General features: G+C 39.4%; 1 protein-coding gene across 1 annotated transcript in view; it reads left to right on the top strand.

Moving 5' to 3' along the window:
* LOC142143454 (cytochrome P450 2K1-like) overlaps positions 1-22,237 on the top strand; it is a 29,443-nt gene extending 7,206 nt beyond the window's left edge. The window contains exons 4-9 of the mRNA XM_075201304.1: positions 559-719; positions 3,986-4,162; positions 8,921-9,062; positions 15,494-15,678; positions 18,100-18,241; positions 22,059-22,237. Of these exons, the coding sequence (XP_075057405.1) occupies positions 559-719; positions 3,986-4,162; positions 8,921-9,062; positions 15,494-15,678; positions 18,100-18,241; positions 22,059-22,237 (986 nt within the window). The remainder of the gene's footprint in view (positions 1-558; positions 720-3,985; positions 4,163-8,920; positions 9,063-15,493; positions 15,679-18,099; positions 18,242-22,058) is intronic.
* The last annotated feature ends 510 nt before the right edge of the window (positions 22,238-22,747 follow it).

The following is a 22,747-nucleotide window of genomic DNA, read 5'->3' as shown; positions in this document are numbered from 1 at the left end:
ATAAATATAAGGATATCTTTCACAGCTGTTTATGCAAAAATTCAAAAACAAAAGTGGAAGTTGCTCAATCAATTTATAGGCTCATAGCAGGTGCTTGAAAAGGTTGGATTATCCTAAAAGGAACAAACACAGAGAAAAATACCCCAGCACACTGCTATAGCCAGCAAATGAGCTGCCATTTCTACTTGTACATAAAAATGCAAAAGTTTCAGTTGCACGCATTTGCAAATGTATGTTTAAGCCACCCGCCACTCCATGGGGATTTTGCTAATAGGGTGGTCCTAACTCTAAACAGTGAGAGTGCTATATGTTGGGGCCATACATATATGTGTTTTTAAATTGAGAGCTAACTTACCAAGAGGTACCCCAGAAGCCTCCAAATAGCAATACAGCACCAGCACTTCCCCTCAGCAACTGACACCAACATGTCGCTCAGACAAATAAAGAAGTGGATGTATTATAATGATACATTACATTCTTATACGTACATTTTTACTTTTTATCATTATTAATATTGCTAATTTTCAATGTAAAAATCTATCTTTATTCTATTTTCAGGGAAACCCTTTGATAATATGACCAACATTAACACTGCTGTAGCCAATATAATAGTGTTCATACTACTCGGTCATAGATATGAATATGATGATCCAACCATACTGAGGCTCATGAAATTAATTAATGAAAGTGTCAGGAGCCTGGAAAGCCCTATGGTCAGGGTAAGTATTCTCACTCTGTCAGATGGATTTTAAAGATGTCCAGTGTAGTTTTCTTTAATCCATATTGCTCCAATGGATAATATATCATCTGCAAATATTTTCAATCATATGCTGCTGCTTTATAGCTGAAAACAACATTTGAACTTATCAGTATTACTGCTACACTACAGGTTAATTGTTTGTAGGGTGCAGAAACATTGTTGCAACTAAGTAAGAAACAGAAGTTCTGACAAGTTTCATTGCAATGATTTCAAATTTATCTAATTGATGCCAGCTAACAAGTAAGTAGGCTTCAAATAAGTTTGATATTTAGTTATTCTTCAACATAAGGCAAGTAAATAAAATTAAATGTCATCTTATTATCAAATGACAGATATTATTAAATAATTCCTTTTAAATTGACATATATGCCTAGGAGATGTCAGGTCCACTTCCCCAGCAATATAAATGTCTAGAAATCCCCAATTCTTAGGTAGGTGACACTTTTTGAGGTCTTGGACTTTGGCCCTGCGAGGATAGAGGAATAAAGTTTCATGCCAAATGCATGTACAATACCTTGGGTAATATTATGCTTGAAATAGTATTCCATTTGTCCGTAAATCTACCATACCTGTATCCCATACCATTTTAATAATCCAATTATTATCTACATTACCAGGAGAAGTGGGTACATAAGCAGTGTAGATTTCCTGTTTAAAAAAGTATCATGCAGTAATTCTAAAAAAGTATTTTCATTAGCATATATTTTTTATTAGATCCAGTGCTCAAAGAACACTAGCTGCTTGTTTTCAGTTTATCTCTGTTTGATTGCAGCTACTGGTGCATACAGAGAGAGCATGATTGTTTTTTACAATGAATGATTTCAGCACTTGTCTGATTTATATGAATGCAGCAGAACGAGCCACATAAGACCCAGACATTTACTTAATTTTGTATGTGAAAGGGGTGTGATTAGAAACAATCCGCATGATCTCTGTGGGTAACAACATATACCAAGATACATTCAAGCATCTAAAACGGTCGAGCTCCATCTGTCATTTAGGCATATCATGCTCGGAAAAATGTTAGTACAGTAATAATAATAATAATAGTAATAAAAAAATATTATTAAAAATAATCTTTATTTATAGTGCACCATTAGATTTCCTCAGCGCTGTACAGAAAACAGACAGTGGACCATACAAGGAAAAGAGTACAGACCAATAAACAAAAAATACTAATACTTCAAAAGCTCCAAGTATAGCTTGCACGGTGAAGTTGGAGAAGAAGTATAGGTAGAGAGACAGGAGGGAAGAGGGCCCTGCACGTAAGCGCTTACATCCTAAAAGGACAGGAGGCACAATGGGGTTTCAGATGGGATCAATTGAAAGAGGAGCAAGTAGCGGGACAGGGAAAGAGAGCTGAGGAGATCAAGCATGGAAAGAAGTTTAGGTAGATAGCTGGTAGGCTTTGAGGAACAGATGAGTTTTGAGTGCCCGTTTGACGGTGGACAAACTAGGGGACAGACAGAAGGAGCATGAGAGGTCGCTTCAGTAGAGGAGGGCAGCCCAGGAGAAATCTTGGAATCTGGAGTGGTATGAGGTGATCAGTGTGGAGAACAGGCGACGGTCATTGGCCGTTCGCAGGGAACAGAATAGAGTGAGTGGAGAGGAGGTTGGAGGTGTATGGGGCAGTGAAATGGGAAAGGGCTTTGTAGGTGAGGGTGAGCAGATTGAAAGGAATTCTGTAGGGGAAGGGGAGCTAGTGTAAGGCAAGGCAGAAATGGGAGGTAGAAGACATTATTATTCGATCAGACCTTTGCAGGGTCACTGACTCTCTGAAGAAACCATGCTGTATATAGTGGAGAAACGCAACGCAAACGCAACGCAAGCGTAAGAGTTTGTGTTTTCTTTAGCCTCCTTATCCAACTTAATTTGGAACATTTCCCTAATGGACTGCTATAAGACTAATCTCTACAAAGACAAGACAGTGTCCATGATTCTGCAAAGGTCAGAACGTATGAATCAGCTGTGTGCTGACAAGCTCTGAGGACAGACATACGAGTCTGTGTAATACAGCAAACCGAGAGCAGTATCATCTGTTGTTATATGGAGTGGTAAGTGCTTGAATGCATATGAACAGTTTGAACTATATAGCTGTGTATAAAGAAACAAGCTTTTGAGGTCTGCAATTGTAAGTTTCAGATTCCCAGTTTTAATTCATCTGTACATCACTTGGCTATGAGAGAAGATCCTATTGAAAAAGTTGTGCCACAGTTTTGATCGCTCAATTGTGAATGTAAGAAGAACTTAGCTCTATATTAAGTGCTACAAAAGTAGCTACGGATCAGTCTCTAATGTTTACAGCTTGGCTTTTTATCGGCTGACTAACCTGAATAGAGTTGGGTTGCAAAAAGGACACGGTCATTCTTTCTATTATAACAAATGGCGAGTGCACTTCAGGATTTAAATATATAAGCTTGATTATTTTTAACAGTTTTATTCTGGATAATAAGGTGGATTTATGTTATATTGAATGTTATATTCTATGTCTATATGTGTTATATGTTTTTCATGGAATTAATATATATTGTATGAATAAACATCTTGATTTAATTATAAATCCATTGGTGGTTTATAATTCAGACTGAAAAACAGAGCCCCTTTTCTCTCTATATGTTTGAAGGAACAGGGGACGCTGTCAGTGGAGAGTGATTGAAGAGGTGAGAAACATAGGAGCAGGCAGTAGGGGAGAGGGAGCAAAGGAGGAGAAAGGGAATGGGATCCTGGTGCAGGTACAAGGGGGACAGGAAATAATGAGGGAGTGGATTTCTTCCCCTGAGGTAGAGCGGAGGAAGCACCAGAGTTGGTTTTTAGAGGAAGGTTGAGCTATGAGGGTGGCAGGAGAAAGATCCAAGGAAGAGATTTCAGGTCTGATAGCCTCAATTTTGGAGGAGAAAAAAGAGTCAAAGTTGGTGGCAGTGAGAGAGAGTGGGATAGGAGGTTGGAGGGGAGAGGTGAGAGTTGAATGTGACAAACAGGCGGCGGGGATTGGAGAACTGAGAACAAATGAGGGACTTAAAGAAGGATTGTGTAGTGAGGGAGCCGGCGGAGCTGTAGGAGGAGAGCATACATTTTAAGTGAAGGAAATCGGCCAGGGGAGGGAGCTTTCCTCCAGAGGCACTCAGCAGCACAAGTGCACTTCTGAAGGAGGCGGGTGGATTTGGAATGCCAATGTTGAGTTATCAAGTGGCAAAAATAAAAAATGCATTTTCTTTTCATTTTAAGTTGTACAATAGTTATCCCTCGGTAATTGGCTGGCTACCTGGGAGTCACAGAAGAGTTTTTAAAACCAGACACGAGATGCATAAATTTATAAGAGAGACATTTACAAAACAGAAGAAAGTACTGGATATAAATGATCAGAGGAGTCTTATTGATTCATTCCTTGCCAAGCAACAAGAGGTATGTATTGAATTTAGGTGCACGGGTGGTTTTTACTGGATGTTATGTCCATAAAAGACACATGTACCCATGTATGGATAGAATTCAGTAAAATCAGTAAGGCAATCAAGTAAGATAGTTTTTTTTAAATTAAATCCTGTGAGGTTGTTTTGTTGTTGTGTTTGCTCTAGAGATAATAATTAATATTAATAATGTATATATTATTATTTCATTATTATTTATATATCATGGACTAGAGCTGAGGCAAAGACAGCCAATTCATTGCGATGTGCACTGGTGTTAGTGTGGGAGCAATAACAGAGTCAATTTCCCTGGTGAAGTGTATAAAATTTTGAGGTGAAATGCAGATAGAGGCAAATATTTTGAGGAAGATGTATCATATATATATATATATATATATATATATATATATATATATATATATACACATAAATCTTGCTGTCTATTTGGGAAGTGTCAGGAAGGCATAAACAACAATTTTCAACACAATGTCTTCCGCAACCCTACGTCTGGCTAAACAGTGGTTTTCTCAATATTAGCCAGCCACTAACTGGCATCGGTGGCCCGCCCACACATTCAAACAGAGCTTTTATCCTCCACCATAGCACTACAAACGAATCAAAACACAACAAACCAATTACTACACCCATGTTGTACCCAGAGGGAGAGGTGTGTCAAAGAAACTTCCTTGCCACATATATATATATATATATATATATATTATTGTTATTATTATCGTAGATTTGTAAGGCGTCACAGTGCAACGCAGCGTCATACAGTAGGGAAAAAAGGACATACATACAGTATCATACAAGGTGAACAAAATAAACACAGACTTGAAAACAAAGGGTATCAAGAACCCTGCTCATTAGAGAGCTTACATGCTAAGTGGAAGAGTGCACAACTGAAAAAAGATGAGCAAATGGGGTTCAGAGTGTTGATTGGGACAGTTGTGAGGGTGCATTAGTGTGAATAGCATTATTGGGGATAATGTCACCTCTAAAAAAGAAATGGGTTTTTAAAGAGCTCCTATAGATTTGAAGGCTGTGGGAAAGTCCGATTGAGCGTGGTAGGGAATTGCATAAGTGGGGAGCAGCACGGGAGAAGTCTTGTAGGCGGGTGTGAGAGGTGATTACCAGAGACGAGACAAGCAAAGGTCAGAGATAGATCTAAGAGGGCGGGAGGAAGAGTATTTTGATATGAGATTTGAGATGTATGCAGGGGTAGCATTGTAGAGGGCTTTGTAGGTAACGGTGAGTAATTTGAATTTGATTCTGGAGGACACATGGAGCCAGTGTAGAAATTTTCAAAGTGTTGCAGCAGATGTGGAGCAGTGAGAGAGGCAGCAGCATTTAGGATGGATTAAAATTTGGATGTATTGGTGTCAAGAATGCCAGATAGCAGGAGGTTGCAATAATCAAGACGGGAAATTATGAGAGAATGGATAAGAGTTTTGGTAACATGTTGAGTAAGAAAAGGGCGTATTCTGGAAATGTTTTTAAGGTGGAGTTGACAAGACTGGGAGAGAGTTTGAATGTGAGGAATAAAACAAAGGGTGGAGTCAAGTGTGACACCAAGGCAATGGGCTTGGAAGACTGAGGAAATTGTGCTGTTAGTGAGGGAGATTTGAGGGCAGGTGGAGATTCTGGCAGGAGGGAAGATAATAAGCTCTCTTTTGAACATGTTAATCTTTAGATAGCCTTGGGACATCAGTTTGGAGATGGCAGAAACACATTTGGTTACACAATATAGTACAGAAGGAAAGAGATCAGAGGAAGAGATATAGATTTGGGTATTTTCAGTGTAGAGGTGTTATTGGAAGCCAAATGAGTGAATTAGTGCCCCATGAGAAGAGGTGTATAATGAAAAAAGTAAAGGGCCAAGAACAGAGCCTTCTGGAATTCCAAAAGATAGTGGGAGTGGAGGGGAGAATGTATGAAATGTGTGTAGGATAAGAGATTGATCAACAGTGTCAAAAGCAGCAGAGAGGTCCAGGAGAATGAGTATGGAGAAATTACCCTTAGATTGTGCATTAACTAGATCATTGATCTCTTTTGGGAGAGCAGTTTCTGTGGAATGTTGTGGGCAGAAGCCTGATTGCAAAGAGTTGAGAATGGAATGAGAGGAGAGAAAGTGAGACATGCTTTGTACACTAATCATTTAAGTAGTTTGGAGGCAAAGGGGAGGAGAAAGATAGGGCGGAATTTGTAGATAGAGTATGGTTCAAGAGATGGTTTATTTAGAATTAATGAGATGAGCACCTGTTTAAAGGGGAATGGAAATGTGCCAGTGGAGAGAGACAAGTTGAAGAGGTGAGATAGAGGTGGGCATGCAGTGGAGGAGAGGAAGCGGAGAAGTTGGGAGGGAATAGGGTCGAGGAGATAATTTGTAGGGTGAGATGAAGAGAGGAGTGCAAAGACTTCGTCTTCAGTTACTGTAGTGAAAGAATTAAGAGTATATTGGGGAGTGTAAGTACAGGTGGGTAGAGTGGGTGGAGTGAGTGGAATTTGGCATGAGAAAATACATTGTCAAATGGTGTTGATTTTGTCTTTGAAATAGGTATCAAAATCAAAGGCTGTGAGGGATGAAGGGAGTTGAAGGTGGTAAAGAGGCAATGTGGGTTAGAAGACTGGGTGAATATTAGAGATTTGAAGAATGTTTGGCAATTGAAAGGGCAGTGCTGTAAGATGAAAGGATGAATTTATAGTGGAGGAAATCGGGATAGGATCGAGATTTCCTCCAGTGGGGCTCTGTAGTGCTGGAGCACTTTTGCAGGTAGCGGGTCTGTTAACTGTGCATGGTTGGGGTTTGGATCACTGGAGACTGTGTGTAGTAGCTGTAAGAGCATTGTCAAGGGCTGAAGTGAGTGTGTTGTTATAGAAAGAGGCAGCCTGATTAGGAGAGGACAATACAGTCATTGGAGAAAATAGTTGTTTTAGTGAAAATGAGAAGTGGATTGGGTTAAGAGTGCTTAAGTTTTGTTGTGTATGTGTGGATTTGGGTGCAGCGGAGAGAGCATATGGTAAGGTGAGGCTGAAGAAAAAAAAGGAGGTTGTGGTCAGAGAGTGGGAAGGCTGAATTGGAGAAATGGGAGAAGACAAGGTCATGGGAGAGCCCATCACAGTGGGTGGGAGATGAAGTCTATTGGGAGAGACCAAAGGAGGAAATAAGTGAAAGAAGTTTAATGGCAGAACACAGACACAGTGGGATTGTCAATGGGAATGTTGAAATCGACTAGTATGAGAGCAGGCAGTTCAAAGGATAGGAAATAAGTGAGCCAAGATGCAAAGTTTTCAAGGAATTATGAAACTGGACCTGGGGGCGATAAATGACAGCAACACGAAGGTGGAGAGGATAAAATAGATGGATAGTGTGGACTTCAAAGTAAGAGAATGAGAGGGAGGGTTCAGAGTAGAGATGTTCACTGACCCCCGTGTTGCTGGTTTTGGTTTTGGATCTGGATTAACTTTGAGTTTTGGATTTCGTTTTGGCAAAATCGCCCTTGTGTGTTTTGGTTTTGGATTCCTATTTTTTCTCTAAAATTCCTATTTTTTTTCTAAAATCCCTATTTTTTTTTGCTATAATCACATAATTTTTCTCTTTTTTTCCCTACATTGTTATAAAACTCAATAACACTAATTTCAAGTCATTTGCAGTCAATTTTGACCATCTCACAGGTCACAATATTATTTTCATACACTTTCGGAAAAAGACTGCAGCGACCTGGCTGAATGGTAAGCGGCAGAGCAATGGCACAAACACATGGCAGTTCATAGCACATCTAGAAAACATTTCCACACAGCAGTGGCAGAAAAGAAAAGGGGTGCAAGATGGCCCTCCAAAACACCCTTATGTAAGATATTGAAAAGGACATGTACAGTTTAACAAATCAAGCACTCAAGCGACAAGCAGTGCCACTTTTGTGGCTGAAGTGCTTGGTTTGTTTGAGCCCCCACAAAACAAGCTAACAATAGCTTAGCTTCCTTAAGCCTAACAGTGCTGTCAATGAACTGTACATTATTAAACCAACCCTCTCTTTACACTATTTATTTCCCCTCCCAATGAAAACGTAGCTTCCGTCTGGCCTTTTTCACTGCTTTGTTATATTGTTGTCTTACTTTTAAATCTTTAAATCTTCTGAAATAGTAACTCTTAGATCCATTTTCTTTTCAGTAGTCGATATTTTAGTGCTAAAAAAATTATATTGAGCCTTTGAGTTTTTGCAAATGTTTTTGCATTTTTTTCTCATTTCACTGTGGAAAGTTTGCTTGCAGATTTTATCATTCAGTACAATTGTCATTGTGTGACTTTCCCATAATCTCTTTATCTCCTCCCAGATTATTCTGGTTAATTTTAGATGTTATAATCCTATAATTGTGATAATCACTATAGATTGTTGGCATAGTCTAGTGGTAATAGAGTGTATATTTGACATTATTGGTGGTGGAGTATTATTTCCTTGGGAGCTTGTCCTGAAAGGCTGAAATCATGATTGAAAACATGCAAAGAGGTGGCTGTCACAACCTTGAGTTTGCTATTAGCTTGCAGAGAGTGTAAAACTATGTATAGCATATATAATTCCCTGTGCTGGTCGCAATCAAGAAAATATATATTTTTTTATGTTTCAATTCGCTTAATTTTTGATCTTGCTGCAGAGATATGTTAGAGAGTTTCTGTCACTTGGAAGAGTAATCTGACAGATATGACGTGTGGACTTGATGCGTTTGTTACAAAGATTTTCCCATTTCTACTATGCAGGGAAAGCCAGAATCTACTTTATATTTTCATGATGACAACCTAGCCTCACTGGTCGGCAATCTGTTTGCTGCTGGAATGGAAACAACCACAACTACTCTGCGATGGGGCCTCCTGCTAATGATGAAATACCCTGGAATCCAAAGTAAGACATGAATATGAAACATGATATGAATGTCTTGTCATAGATTAGACACATCAGGCCTGATTAATCAAATACAAGTGAATCTCAAGAAATGTTTCCATTTGAATACGAGTATAAGAACACTCTGGCTATACGGTGCTAGCTGTATACAGATTAGAGATGGGCGGGTCCGGTTCTCCGAGAACCGAACCCACCCGAACTTTGGGTATCCGAGTACCGAGCTGAGCAGCTCGGTACTCTCCCGCCCATTCCGAATCCAAATCGAGGCCGAACGTCATTGTGACGTCGTCGGATCTCGGGACTCGGTTCTCGCGATACTTCAACTTTATAAATACACGCCTCCACAGCAATCCATCGCCATTTGACAGAGGGAGAGAGCAGGGTGTAGTCATAGGCTAATTAGAGAAGGGACAGAGAATACCATATTGTTCTTGCAATTGCTCTAACCAAAATCGCTAGTGCAGAGAGGAGGATAGAGGTTTATTATTTTTTCTTCATATTTGGCACTCCCCAGCGCTTTTGGGGTGTCCCCCATAATTGTGCATTAATATTTCTGGCTGTCAAAAGTCATATCTGTCAGCATTATCTACTAAATAATTTGTAGCACACCTCAGTGTTTTTGGGGTGTCCTCCCTAATTGTGCATTAATATTTCTGGCTGTCAAAAGTCATATCTGTCAGCAGTATCTACTCAATAATTTTTAGCACTCCTCAGTGTTTTTGGGGTGTCCTCCCTAATTGTGCATTAATATTTCTGGCTGTCAAAAGTCATATCTGTCAGCAGTATCTACTCAATAATTTGTAGCACTCCTCAGTGTTTTTGGGGTGTCCTCCCTAATTGTGCATTAATATTTCTGGCTGTCAAAAGTCATATCTGTCAGCAGTATCTACTCAATAATTTTTAGCACTCCTCAGTGTTTTTGGGGTGTCCTCCCTAATTGTGCATTAATATTTCTGGCTGTCAAAAGTCATATCTGTCAGCAGTATCTACTCAATAATTTGTAGCACTCCTCAGTGTTTTTGGGGTGTCCTCCCTAATTGTGCATTAATATTTCTGGCTGTCAAAAGTCATATCTGTCAGCAGTATCTACTCAATAATTTTTAGCACTCCTCAGTGTTTTTGGGGTGTCCTCCCTAATTGTGCATTAATATTTCTGGCTGTCAAAAGTCATATCTGTCAGCAGTATCTACTCAATAATTTGTAGCACTCCTCAGTGTTTTTGGGGTGTCCTCCCTAATTGTGCATTAATATTTCTGGCTGTCAAAAGTCATATCTGTCAGCAGTATCTACTCAATAATTTTTAGCACTCCTCAGTGTTTTTGGGGTGTCCTCCCTAATTGTGCATTAATATTTCTGGCTGTCAAAAGTCATATCTGTCAGCAGTATCTACTCAATAATTTGTAGCACTCCTCAGTGTTTTTGGGGTGTCCTCCCTAATTGTGCATTAATATTTCTGGCTGTCAAAAGTCATATCTGTCAGCAGTATCTACTCAATAATTTTTAGCACTCCTCAGTGTTTTTGGGGTGTCCTCCCTAATTGTGCATTAATATTTCTGGCTGTCAAAAGTCATATCTGTCAGCAGTATCTACTCAATAATTTTTAGCACTCCTCAGTGGTTTGCGCTCAGAATGGATTCAAAGCAGTCCACATATGATCTAAATGAGCAACCAGGTTCTGTCACCAGTCCTGATGTTAGTGTTCCCAGTACGTCATCTGGCCAAGGCGATGTCAAACAACAGAGTGTTTTCAAATTAGTGCAAAAAACAAAAACCAAAAAAAAATTTACTGTATTGAAGCGAAAAAGAAGTGTAACTGAGCAAAAGTTAAGTGACGATAAAAAAAAAATTGCAAGCATGCCATTCTACACACGCAGTGGCAAAGAGAGAATGAGGCCTTCACCTTTGGCTATTAGTGGCAGATCCCAAAAAGTTACCCAGGCTACAATTGGTGCACAACTACTGTTACGCGTCAAAGCTGAGCTGCAAGATACCAGTGAGGCATTACAGGAGAATATTTGCTCTGATTCACAAATGACAACAATCCCTGTGGAGAGTCCATCCAACAGTGGGATGTCTAATCGTGAGCATTCTGCTGATGTGTGCCTTAATAGCCCGAGTGTAGCCGGTGATACCCAAATTGAGGATGCCACTTTGGAATTAGAAGAGGATGAGGGGGAGATTTGTGTAGGCGACGAGGGCGCTAATGAGGATGTTGATGAGGATGAGGTTGTTTGTGTAAGTCCTGCACCAGTGGCAGCAGTTCTGGCACGTGACAAGAAAAAGGCCATTGTCATGCCTGGGCATAAAACAAAAAAATCCACTTCTTATGTGTGGAATTATTTCTACCCAAATCCAGACAACAATTGTATAGCCATTTGTAGTGTATGTGAAGCCACAGTCAGTCGAGGGAGGGACCTTAACCATCTTGGAACCTCGTCTATGTTACGCCATTTAACGAGAGTTCATGGCAAAGTGTTGGGAAAAGCTGAAAGTTCTTCCCAAAAGAATACAAGCACTCCCTCATCAGCTAAGACCCTCCGCTCACCGACATACCGACGGCTACAAAATACACCCACCACACCATCCTCATCAATATCCTCAGTAGCGCTCGGAGTTAGCCCGGCATCCCACTTAAGGCTGGATGACTCCGGCACTATTATTGATTCCTCTGAAGAAAGCGTTAGTCCTGCTGCTGCTGTTGCTGCTGCTGGGGGTGAATCGTCATCCCAGAGGCAGGTGAATAAAATGAGCAGTCCTACATTTCAGCAATTAACTGTGAAACAATCATTTGCGAGGGGAAGCAAATATGACAGCAGTCACCCAGTCGCCAAGCGAATCACAGACGCCATGGCTGCAATGTTAGTGTTAGATCTGCGTCCAATCTCCACAATAAACGCAGCTGGTTTTTCACAGTTAATTGAGGTTTTGTGTCCGCGTTACAGAATTCCATCGCGACACCATTTCTCCCGTAAAGCTATTCCACAACTATACCAAAAAGTGTGTAAAAATGTAGAGATTGCGCTGAAAAATGCCATTCTGCCCACTGTTCACTTAACCACAGATATGTGGACAAGTGGAAGTGGCCAAACCAAAGACTATATGACTGTGACAGCCCACTGGGTTGGTCATTCACCTTCACCAGCAGGAACAGCAGCAGCATGTACACCACTACGTAACATTTGTCACAGGCAGGCCACTCTTTGTATCACCGGCTTCACTAACAGGCATACGGCTGACAATTTGTTACGCAAACTGAGAGATGTGATTGATGCATGGCTTATACCACTCGGACTCTCCCCAGGGTATGTCATTTCAGATAACGCCAACAATATAGTGCGAGCATTACAGCTGGGTGATTTCCAACATATTCCCTGTTTTGCTCACACCATCAACTTGGTGGTGCAGAGCTTCCTACGAAATAACCGTGAGGTGCAGGAGATGCTTTCGGTGGCCCGTAAAATTTCAGGCCATTTCAGGCATTCAGCCACAGCATGTAGGAGATTACAGCAGCTCCAAGAGCAGTTTAACTTGCCCTGCCACCAACTTAAGCAAGAGGTGGTAACTCGGTGGAATTCCACCCTGTACATGCTTCAGAGGATGGAGGAACAGCGCAAAGCCATCCAAGCATATTGCACAAGTCATGACATTGGGAAAGGAGGGGGGATGTATTTCACTCTTGCACAGTGGGGAATCCTTTCAGTGCTGTGCAAGGTGCTGAAACCATTTGAAGTTGTGACATGTGAGGTCAGTGCAGACTCTGCTAGTTTGAGCCAAGTCATTCCTTTAATTAGACTATTGGAAAAGCAGCTTGAGAAAATGAAGGAGGAGCTGAAAGCAAGCAATTCAGCAAAGTATGTTGGCCTTGTCGATCAAGTACTTAATTCGCTTCACAATGATCCTCGAGTTATTAAGATCTTGAACTCGGATCAGTACGTTTTGGCCACTGTGCTTGATCCAAGGTTTAAAACCTACATTGAGTCTTTACTTGTAAATGAGCGAGATGTGAACTTTTGCAAGGAGCTATTGCTCAGCAAGTTGGCCGCTGAACTGGGCCTCGGCTTGACGACGTGTCCTCCTTCACTTTCTCAAGCTGTTGCTCGTAAAAAATTAAATTTCCAAAAAAGAAGCAGGGAAGACACAGGGGGCAGACGAGAACAATTTAACATCTGGGCTGGTTTGAAGGATTTTTCAAAAAAAAGTGTCACTTTGCCCATAAGTCCATCCAATATGAGTATAAACATGCAAAGGATGGTGGAGGATTACTTTCAAGAGGTAGTTGATATGGAAATGTCAGACAGTCCCTTTCCTTACTGGGAAGAAAAGCAAGCCATTTGGAAACCCATGTACAAACTTGCTTTGCAATACCTAAGCTGCCCACCCTCCAGTGTGTACTCTGAACGAGTGTTCAGCACAGCAGGGAACTTAGTCAGTGATCGCCGTAGAAGGTTACTTCCCAAAAATGTGGAGAAAATGATGTTTATAAAAATGAACTACATCTTCCACGAGGAAGGCCTTCACCATCCAAGACATCCAAGCACTGACTGTTCTCTAATGGCGGATTCAAGCGGCGATGAATTGATAGTCTGTGATGATGACGTACACACTGATGAGGGTGAGGATGAAGCTGAAGATGATGCCGATAACATCTTTTTAAAACTTTCTATGTAAGTGTAGGGTGCAATCTACCCCCAAAGAGGAAAGGGACTTGTGGCATTTCCATATCACATACCATCTTGAAAGGCTGCTGTTAGGGCAATTTATCCTTAAGGGTAGGGTGTCATAGACAGAGTGACCCTAAACTGGCTTTGTCCATTTTTCATAATATTGTACAGTCTATAATGGCTGAATTTTTTAGTATTTTATACAAGTGGAGGGGGGCCTAGAGAGACAGAAACCAAACTGGCTTTCTCCATGTCAATTAATATTGTACAGTCTATAATGGCTGAATTTTTTGGTATTTTATACAAGTGGAGGGGGGCCTAGAGAGACAGAGTGACCCCAAACTGTCTTTCTCCATGTCAATTAATATTGTACAGTCTATAATGGCTGAATTTTTTAGTATTTTATACAAGTGGAGGGGGGGCTAGAGAGACAGAAACCAAACTGGCTTTCTCCATGTCAATTAATATTGTACAGTCTATAATGGCTGAATTTTTTGGTATTTTATACAAGTGGAGGGGGGCCTAGAGAGACAGAGTGACCCCAAACTGTCTTTCTCCATGTCAATTAATATTGTACAGTCTATAATGGCTGAATTTTTTAGTATTTTATACAAGTGGAGGGGGGCCTAGAGAGACAGAAACCAAACTGGCTTTCTCCATGTCAATTAATATTGTACAGTCTATAATGGCTGAATTTTTTGCTATTTTATACAAGTGGAGGGGGGCCTTGAGAGACAGAAAGCAAACTGGCTTTTTCCATTTCTTTACATATTTAACTATAAGTGTAGGGTGTAATATACATTCAAAGACGATGGCTGCATTGCCAATATGCATAGATGGAGAGGAAGACAATCTGTTTTGTGTGTAGAATAGGCCTACCAACGAAGAATTAAACTGTTTTTTTGGATGATTTATTACCTCAACAATTAGATTACTTGTCTCTAAAACAGTTGGAGCACTAAATTGGGTTAATTTAGGCCCAAAAACATGGATTTTCCCAAAAAATAGCAAAACAAAACCAAACAAAACCAAAACCAAAACCAAAACACGCAATGGCGGTTTTGCAAAACCAAAACCAAAACCAAAACACGACGGTAATCCAGATCCAAAACCGAATCCAAAACCAAAACACGGGGGTCAGTGACCATCTCTAATACAGATAGACAGAACACATTGCAGGATAGACTCAAAGGAAATGTGCAATATAAATTCCCATCAGAGTTAAACACATTAACAACTCTTAATACTATAATTATTAATAAAAATACATTTTTAAAACTTTTTCCTTTTGTTTACATTTCAGTTTCCCTTGCTTAACTACATGTTCTGGCATGCAATCCCGTCCATCATTACTATCAATCGGCACTTACACCTGCCCTGTAGCTGGGGCAAGTGAAATTGCTACAGTAATAAGTACCACAGCTTAAACTGGATGCTGCTGCATGCGCTGTACATTGCCTATATCCGTCTGCCCTTTCCCTCCCTGCTCCACCCTTCAAATCATTGGCTGGCAGAAGCATTATTTGCATTTGGACATGAATTACATGCATTTGCATTTACTGGCATAAAGTCCATTTCTGAGCATGTGCTTAGCAATTTTACACAAGATACAACACGCACGGGACTTATGTCCGAAGATGAATGAGGTCTGTCATGTCTATAGTAGCATTGTTCTAGTCAGGTTCATGTACTGTGATGTATCTGCCTCTGAATCATCATGTGATGGGGTCATTGTCCATATGTGTTAGAATTCTATTTTTTACCTGACAGAAAAAGTGCAAAATGAAATTGAAAGAGTGATTGGATCAGCTCAACCACAAACAGAGCATAGGAAAGAAATGCCGTACACTGACGCCGTCATTCATGAAATTCAACGATTTGGTGATATTGTCCCAAATAATCTCCCGCATGCAACTTCTCAGGATGTCACATTCAAAGGATATTTTATTCCAAAAGTGAGTAGAGTTTCATAAAATACTTCCTGCTTTGTGTCTTCCTTACTGTACATTAGTGACATACTTTTAGAATCTTAGGCTCTGACCACAATTCTTCAGCAGATAACGATAAGCAGACAACCTTGATATTTTTAAATATGAAATTCCCCTATCAGTGTAACTGTGTCTGTATATAATCCAAATGCTTTATGCATTGACTACAGGGGTGTGATCCTCCCCCCATTTATCCACTGCCCTGTAATTAATATATACAGCATTCATGCAAAACACTTACAGGGTTAGTGGCTTGTGGGGCTGTTCAGTGATGGTTGTGTGCACTGTATTATATGACCTGCATCTATTAGGGACACCATCAACACCAGCAGCTAGAAGGGGTGATTTGGTACAAGGGCAACAGTGGCAGCCTTGTGGCACTGCTGTGGGGTTGCAAATAAAAAATGTGTAGGCAGTCAGAGACAGGGGGGTGCTCTAACTTAACTTGAAATTGCAGTGTAAAATGAATTCTGTTCATCATCATCATCAACATTTAGTTAAATAGCACCAGCAAATTCCATAGCGCTTTACAACTGGGAACAAATAGTACTAAAACAATAATGGGTAATGCATACAGACAGAGAGGTAAGAGGACCCTGTTCACAAGCGTACAATTTATGGGACAATGGGAGTTTGATACACAAGTGTAAGTGCTACATCATATTGCACATTGGTCCAGCTAGAATGCAAAGGTAAAAAGTATTGAGTGGGCTGTATGATCAGTCACACAACAATGTTGGTCAGAGGGTTGTTATATTGTGTTAGCTGTGTAGCTGGTGGTAATCGGGTAAACTAGGGAGATTAAGATAGTGTTTGAGGAATATCATAAGCTTGTCTGAAGAGATGGGTTTTCAGAGAACGCTTGAAGGTTTGAAGACTAGAGGAAAGTTTTACTGTGCGAGGGAGGGAATTCCACAAAGTGTGTGCAGCCCGAAAAAAGTCCTGTAACCGAGAAAGGGAGGATGTAATGAGAGTGGAAGAGAGATGCAGATGTTTTGCAGAACGGAGGTGTTGAGTTGGTAGATATTTTGAGGCAAGTGAGGAGATGTATGTCGGTGCAATTTTGTTGATAGCCTTGTTAGTTAGTAGAAGAATTTTATATTAGATTTGTTGAATAACAGGTAATCAATGTAGAGACTGACAGAGTGTCTAAGCAGAGGAAGAACAATTCCAAGGAAAATCAATCTAGCCGCTGCATGCAAAATAGATTGTAGGGGTTTGAGTCTGATTTTAGGTAGATCAGTAAGGGGGAAATTGCAATAGTAAATGTGGGAGATGATGAGAGCATGAATTAAAGTTTTTGCAGTGTCTTGTGTGAGATATGTGCATATTCTGGAAATGTTTTTTAGATGTATGTAACATGATGTAGATATAGAGTCGATGTAGGGAACAAAGGATTGTTCTGAGTCAAGGATTACACCTAGGCAGCGAGCTTGCAGGGTGGGATTTATGGTCATGTTGTCAACAGAAATACAAATGTCAGGCATGAAGCTTGTGTTTTTGGGTAGGAATATTATTAATTCCGTTTGTGTGCCCTATGTAGATATCATTCTCTAGGCATTAAAAAAATTGCATTTACAGTCTTTGTATCATAACATCATATCATGGTCTGGCCAGGTGTAAATGTACCCCTTTTGCTTGCTTTGCTACTAACTCTAAATGAATCCCCTTAGTTTTAAAATTTAGGAAATATAAATTCATACAATGAAGAAAAATGAGATTACAAAAGAAGAATAAGCAGGGGACGTTTGAGGAGGAAGATATGTTATATATACAGTATGTAGTAACTCTTTTAGGTGTGTTTTGCCAAAGACGAGATGTGGCCCTCCAAGAAGACAAAGGGCCACAATGAGGAAGGTTGGAAAGCACACTGCACTATCTCCTCCTCCATTATGCTGCCTAACCTTCCTGCTTCACGCAAGGCGGCTGCACTTGGTCTACCTAATTGTCTGCTCAGCAGGTGAAGGCTTGGTTACCTGCTGGTGGCACGCAGGCTACCTGTTGCTCACCACTGATCTAAGAGGTGCAGGGAACACTTGATACATAAGATGGTGAAATAACAATAGTAGCTGCAACATAAAATATATTTATAATCTATGTTCTGATGTCATAGCTCCCTGACTATGAAACTGTTTTTCATAGATTTGTTTAGTTATATTATTGTGTAATATGTATTATAAAAATTTATTTTATAATAGTTTATAAATATATTAGCTTCACTTTAGTTGATTTACTCAGCAATTTTAATCTGAAATCTATTTACAGTAGTTTTCTATGTCTTTTTGTCACTTTTGTGAAAAACCTGTGCAGAGAATGTTTATTTTTTAAGGGAGAAGTGATGCTTATTTTGATTATCTGTTTTATGCACACCTATATTTTTTTCCCCAGGGCACCAGTGTACTCCCAATACTCTCCTCTGTACTAAGAGATAAAGCCTACTTTGAGAAACCAGACCAGTTTTACCCAGAACATTTTCTAGATTCAGAAGGACATTTCAAGAAGAATGAAGCGTTCATACCTTTCTCATTAGGTAACATTCATAATGATCATCTTTTTCTTATGCTGCCACTCAAGAACAATATTTACTTTGTATTTAAATCACAAAAGTAGAATGATATTATGTTCTAATTTTAACATCAGCATATGTATTGAAGGTGAACATTGTATACACCGATCAGCCACAACATCATAAGCACTGACAAGTAAAGTCAATAACATTGATTATCTCACTACAATGGCACCTGTCAAGGGGTGAGTTATAATAGGCAGCAAATGAGCTGTCAGTTATTGAAGTTTATGTGTTAGAAGCAAGAAAAATGGGCAAACGTAAGGATCTGAGCGATTTCGAAAAGGACCAAATTGTTACAGCAAGACAACTGGATCAGAGCAAAACAGCAGGGGTCCTACACAATATTAGGCAGGTGGTATTAATGTTGTGGCTGAATGGTGGATATACTGTGTCTGTGTCTGTGTACAGTACTGTGGAAAGGTTTTAGGCAGGTGTGGAAAAATGCTGCAAAGTAAGAGTGCTTTGAATGCACATTAGAGGAATCTAAATCAAATCAATATTTGGTGTGACCACCCTTTGCATTCAAAAAGGCATCAATTCCTCTAGGTACACTTACAAACAGATTTTTGAAGGAACTCAGTGGGAGGTTGTTCCAAACATCTTGGATAACTAACCACAGATCTGCTGTGGATGTAGACTTGCTTAAATCCTTCTGTATTATCACTTCCAGGACTTCTTGTTCTTCTTTACGCTGAAGATAGTTCTTAATGACATTGGCTGTATGTTTGGGGTCGTTGTCCTGTGACAGAATAAGGTTGGAGCCAATCAGACGCCTCCCTGCTGGTATTGCATGACAGACAAGTACCTGCCTGTATTTCTCAGCATTGAGGACACCATTAAATCTGATCTATTCCCCAACTCTGTTAGCTGAAATGCAGCCCCAAACTTGCAAGGAACCTCCACCATGCTTCACTGTTGGCTGCAGACACTCATTATTGTACTGCACTCAAGCCCTTCAGTAAACAATCTGCCTTCTGTTACAGCCAAATATTTCAAATTTTGACTCATCAGTCCAGAGCATCAGCTGCCATTTTTCTGCCCCCTAGTTCTTATGTTTTCGTGCATAGTTGAATCGCTTGGCCTTGTTTCCACATTGAAAGTATGGGTTTTTGGCCACATTTCTTCCATGAAGACCACTTCTGGCTAGACTTCTCTGAACAGTAGATTGATATACCTGGGTCCCACTGTTTTTTTCCCAGTTATGAGCTGATGGCACTGCTGGACATCTTCTGGTTACGAAGGGAACTAAGCGTGATGTGTCTTTCATCTGATGCACCAAGTTTCCTTTACCAACCACTGCGTCTATGGTCTTCATTGTTGTCTGTTTCTTTGTGCTTCTTCAAAATAGCTTGAACAGCACATCTTGAAACCCGCAGTGACCGCTGTGGCTATATATAAGTTATATCTTTACATGTGCCTTTATAATATGTTTTTAGCGTGTTGGATCTAAACATTACAGCATGCAGCGTAATCATACATAAAGTACATATAGTTATTAGTTTGTTTTGATTTTTTAAATAACTTGTTAGGTTCACAAAAAACATTCTTCATCAAGAAACATCACATATACAAAATACAGGGTGATTCAAAAGTCGCAGTACACCCTTTTATTTCAAAAACTCTACAGGAAATTGGGAAACCTGAATACTCCAGTAAGGTATGGGTGACGTGGTCTATCTTTTACGGTATGTACCAAACATGGGCGCCATCTTGAAATCAGCCAATCGGCCCAATTCCTTTCAATTTTTTGAAATAAAAGGGTGTACTGCGACTTTTGAATCACCCTGTACTATACTATACAAACCAATATTACAATAGACTATAACCTGTGAAAGTTTGCCTGTTAAAAAGGAAAAATAAATTATCCGCACAGGGTTGGGATGTACCTCATTCCCATATCCAAATCGATATTTCGGTGAGGGGGTGCTCTTTCCTTTCACAATATGAGAAAAGAGAGAAAGGAAAGCTACGGACTATTCGAGCACTCATCCATTTAATTACGATAAAAATTATTATTACTGATTTTCATTTGAGATATTATAGACCTCTTCAATGAATAGGGGTCAATAGAATTGGACTGTATCCAGCCCATTTATAGATCCCTGTTTTTTGCTGGCAACTCTTTCCGTGGTTGATCTTTTTAATACACTACTTTATTTTCTTTTCACTATTTTACTTTTTTCTGATTTTATATTTCACTTCTAAATGAATGAGGGCATAACCATTACTCACAGAGATATGGTTTTTAATAAAATAAAATTAATAAAAGGTATTTACCCACGATAATATTTTTTATTGTAATTAAATGGATAGGAGTGCTCTAACAGTCCATAGCTTTCCTTTCTCTCTTTTCTCAAAGTTTGCCTGTTTCCTTCACACAGTGGAGGCAGCCATCTTGTTAGATGAACCAATATTCATGAGAAGATACATTGTCAATTCACAAGTAACCAGTGATGTCTCCCTGACACGTGCAAGTTTAAAAATGTAATAATGTCACTAGGATCTAGTGAATTGATAGACTGCCCTCTCAGGAATACCAGTTTAGCCCATACAAATGACTGCATCGGCTGTGTATAGAATGTTGCTTTTTAATTGTAACTACCCGTTACAAATACTAGATAGAGGTAGAAAGATGATAGCCAGAGAGTGATCAGACACCAACTGGTTCAGGAACACACCGAATGCAGATTGAAAGGGGTTAGATACTGTATGTCAGCTTTAGCGCACATAACTATTGATCAAGTAAAAATCACACTGGAGTACAGAGGAAGCCATAAAACTCCAGCAATGAGCACAAGAGGACAGGGCAATTCACAGATCCAGGAATTGAATAATCATCAATGATGAGCAATGCAGCATTGGCCATCTTGGATGAGGATAGAATAACTGATCAAAACGATCTCTGATAAATATTCTAAATGTATTCTTTAATTACATTTATCACAAAGCGGAAAGCCACTCTCTTTGGAGCAAGGAACAAAAGATTCAGAAATTGAAATTCCTAACATTTGCCAGCTCCTAAATTCTACTACTACAGCTGTTGCTGAATCTGCCTCATGATCGGTCTTGTTAACATGTTAAAATCCAATATGTGTTTGAGCAGACAGGGACATTACCAATCATCTTATGCTGCTCTTACCAAACCAGTGATAGATGTTTGTCACTAAATCACTGTAATGCCCGCTGTATAGGTCTTCCTTCTCTTTAAAAATACCAATGGACTCAGTAAAGGGCTCAGTCACAAATATTAAACATTCTAGATTTTAAGTTACTGAACTAGATCAATTAAAAACTAATTACAATACATGGAAAAGCAAAATATTTGTCTTTCTATAAAGTACATATCAGACATTATAAAAAAAACACAGAGAAGATATTTTCCTTCATTGTAGGCTTTTCTTTATCAGCATGTAAACTGTATCCACACTGCTGTTTTTCATGTAGGTATGAACAGAGAAAAAAATTATTTTTCGTGCTCCATCACTATTACACACTACTTGCGTGCCAATAAACCTCAAAACAGATGGCATGAATATAGCTTGGAACTGTCATTAATTGTGCTTAACTTTCTCTATCCAACTGGGGAAAGAAAAGAAGCTCAAAGGTGCCAAGTCTTGATTAATTTGACCCCAAACTGGAAAAACAAAAACCAGTTGCTTTTCTATAACATGTTCAGCATTATTAATTATTAATTTATTAAAAATGTATTAATGTTGCTTTTATTCAGATATGCTACCACTTAGCTAGTTTCATTGTTTCTTATTTATGTTTTAACTAGGTAAAAGAAGTTGTGTTGGAGAGAACCTAGCCAAAACGGAGCTGTTTGTGTTCTTCACGACCCTGCTACAGAACTTCACATTCCAGGCTCCACCTGGAGCTAAACTGGAACTCAGTCGTGTGCCTGGGCTCACTAATGCACCATTACCTCATGAAATTTGCGCCATACCTCGCAGCTAGACATGTTATCAGCCAAGTTATTTTATCATATATGTAAAATAATATAATTGTTTTGAATTGTATCAACAAAATGAGTCAGCTGGGAAAACTTTTTATAATCTACTTTATACACTAGATTACCTTTCATATTTTTTTCTGTACATATATAATTATTGCGCAATAAAAACATGCAATATTTGTTATAGTGATTTGAAAAGCAAGATATTCATTATTTCTTACGTAAAAAAAAAAATGAAACCGACTCCAGTCTGTCGGTGGTGATGAATATTATTTGATCCTTATACAATTGATACATAAAGAATTTCAGCCTCTTTTAAATAGAGCCCATATTTAGCCTTTTGTAATAAATAGACTGTTGGTACAGTATGATTTTAAACTGCAATTTCACCTTTTGTATTGTTTTAATGTTATACAAGCTGTGGTGCAGTGATATATGTAGAGCCACTCTGACAGTGCACTTAAATTACTTCATTATACACTATATGGACCAAAGTATTTGGACGCTTGCCC

This window comes from Mixophyes fleayi, chromosome 3 (assembly GCF_038048845.1).
Source record: "Mixophyes fleayi isolate aMixFle1 chromosome 3, aMixFle1.hap1, whole genome shotgun sequence".
NCBI lineage: Eukaryota > Metazoa > Chordata > Amphibia > Anura > Limnodynastidae > Mixophyes > Mixophyes fleayi.
Note: the sequence above shows the minus strand (reverse complement) of the source record. Positions and strands in the feature narration are given on the sequence as shown.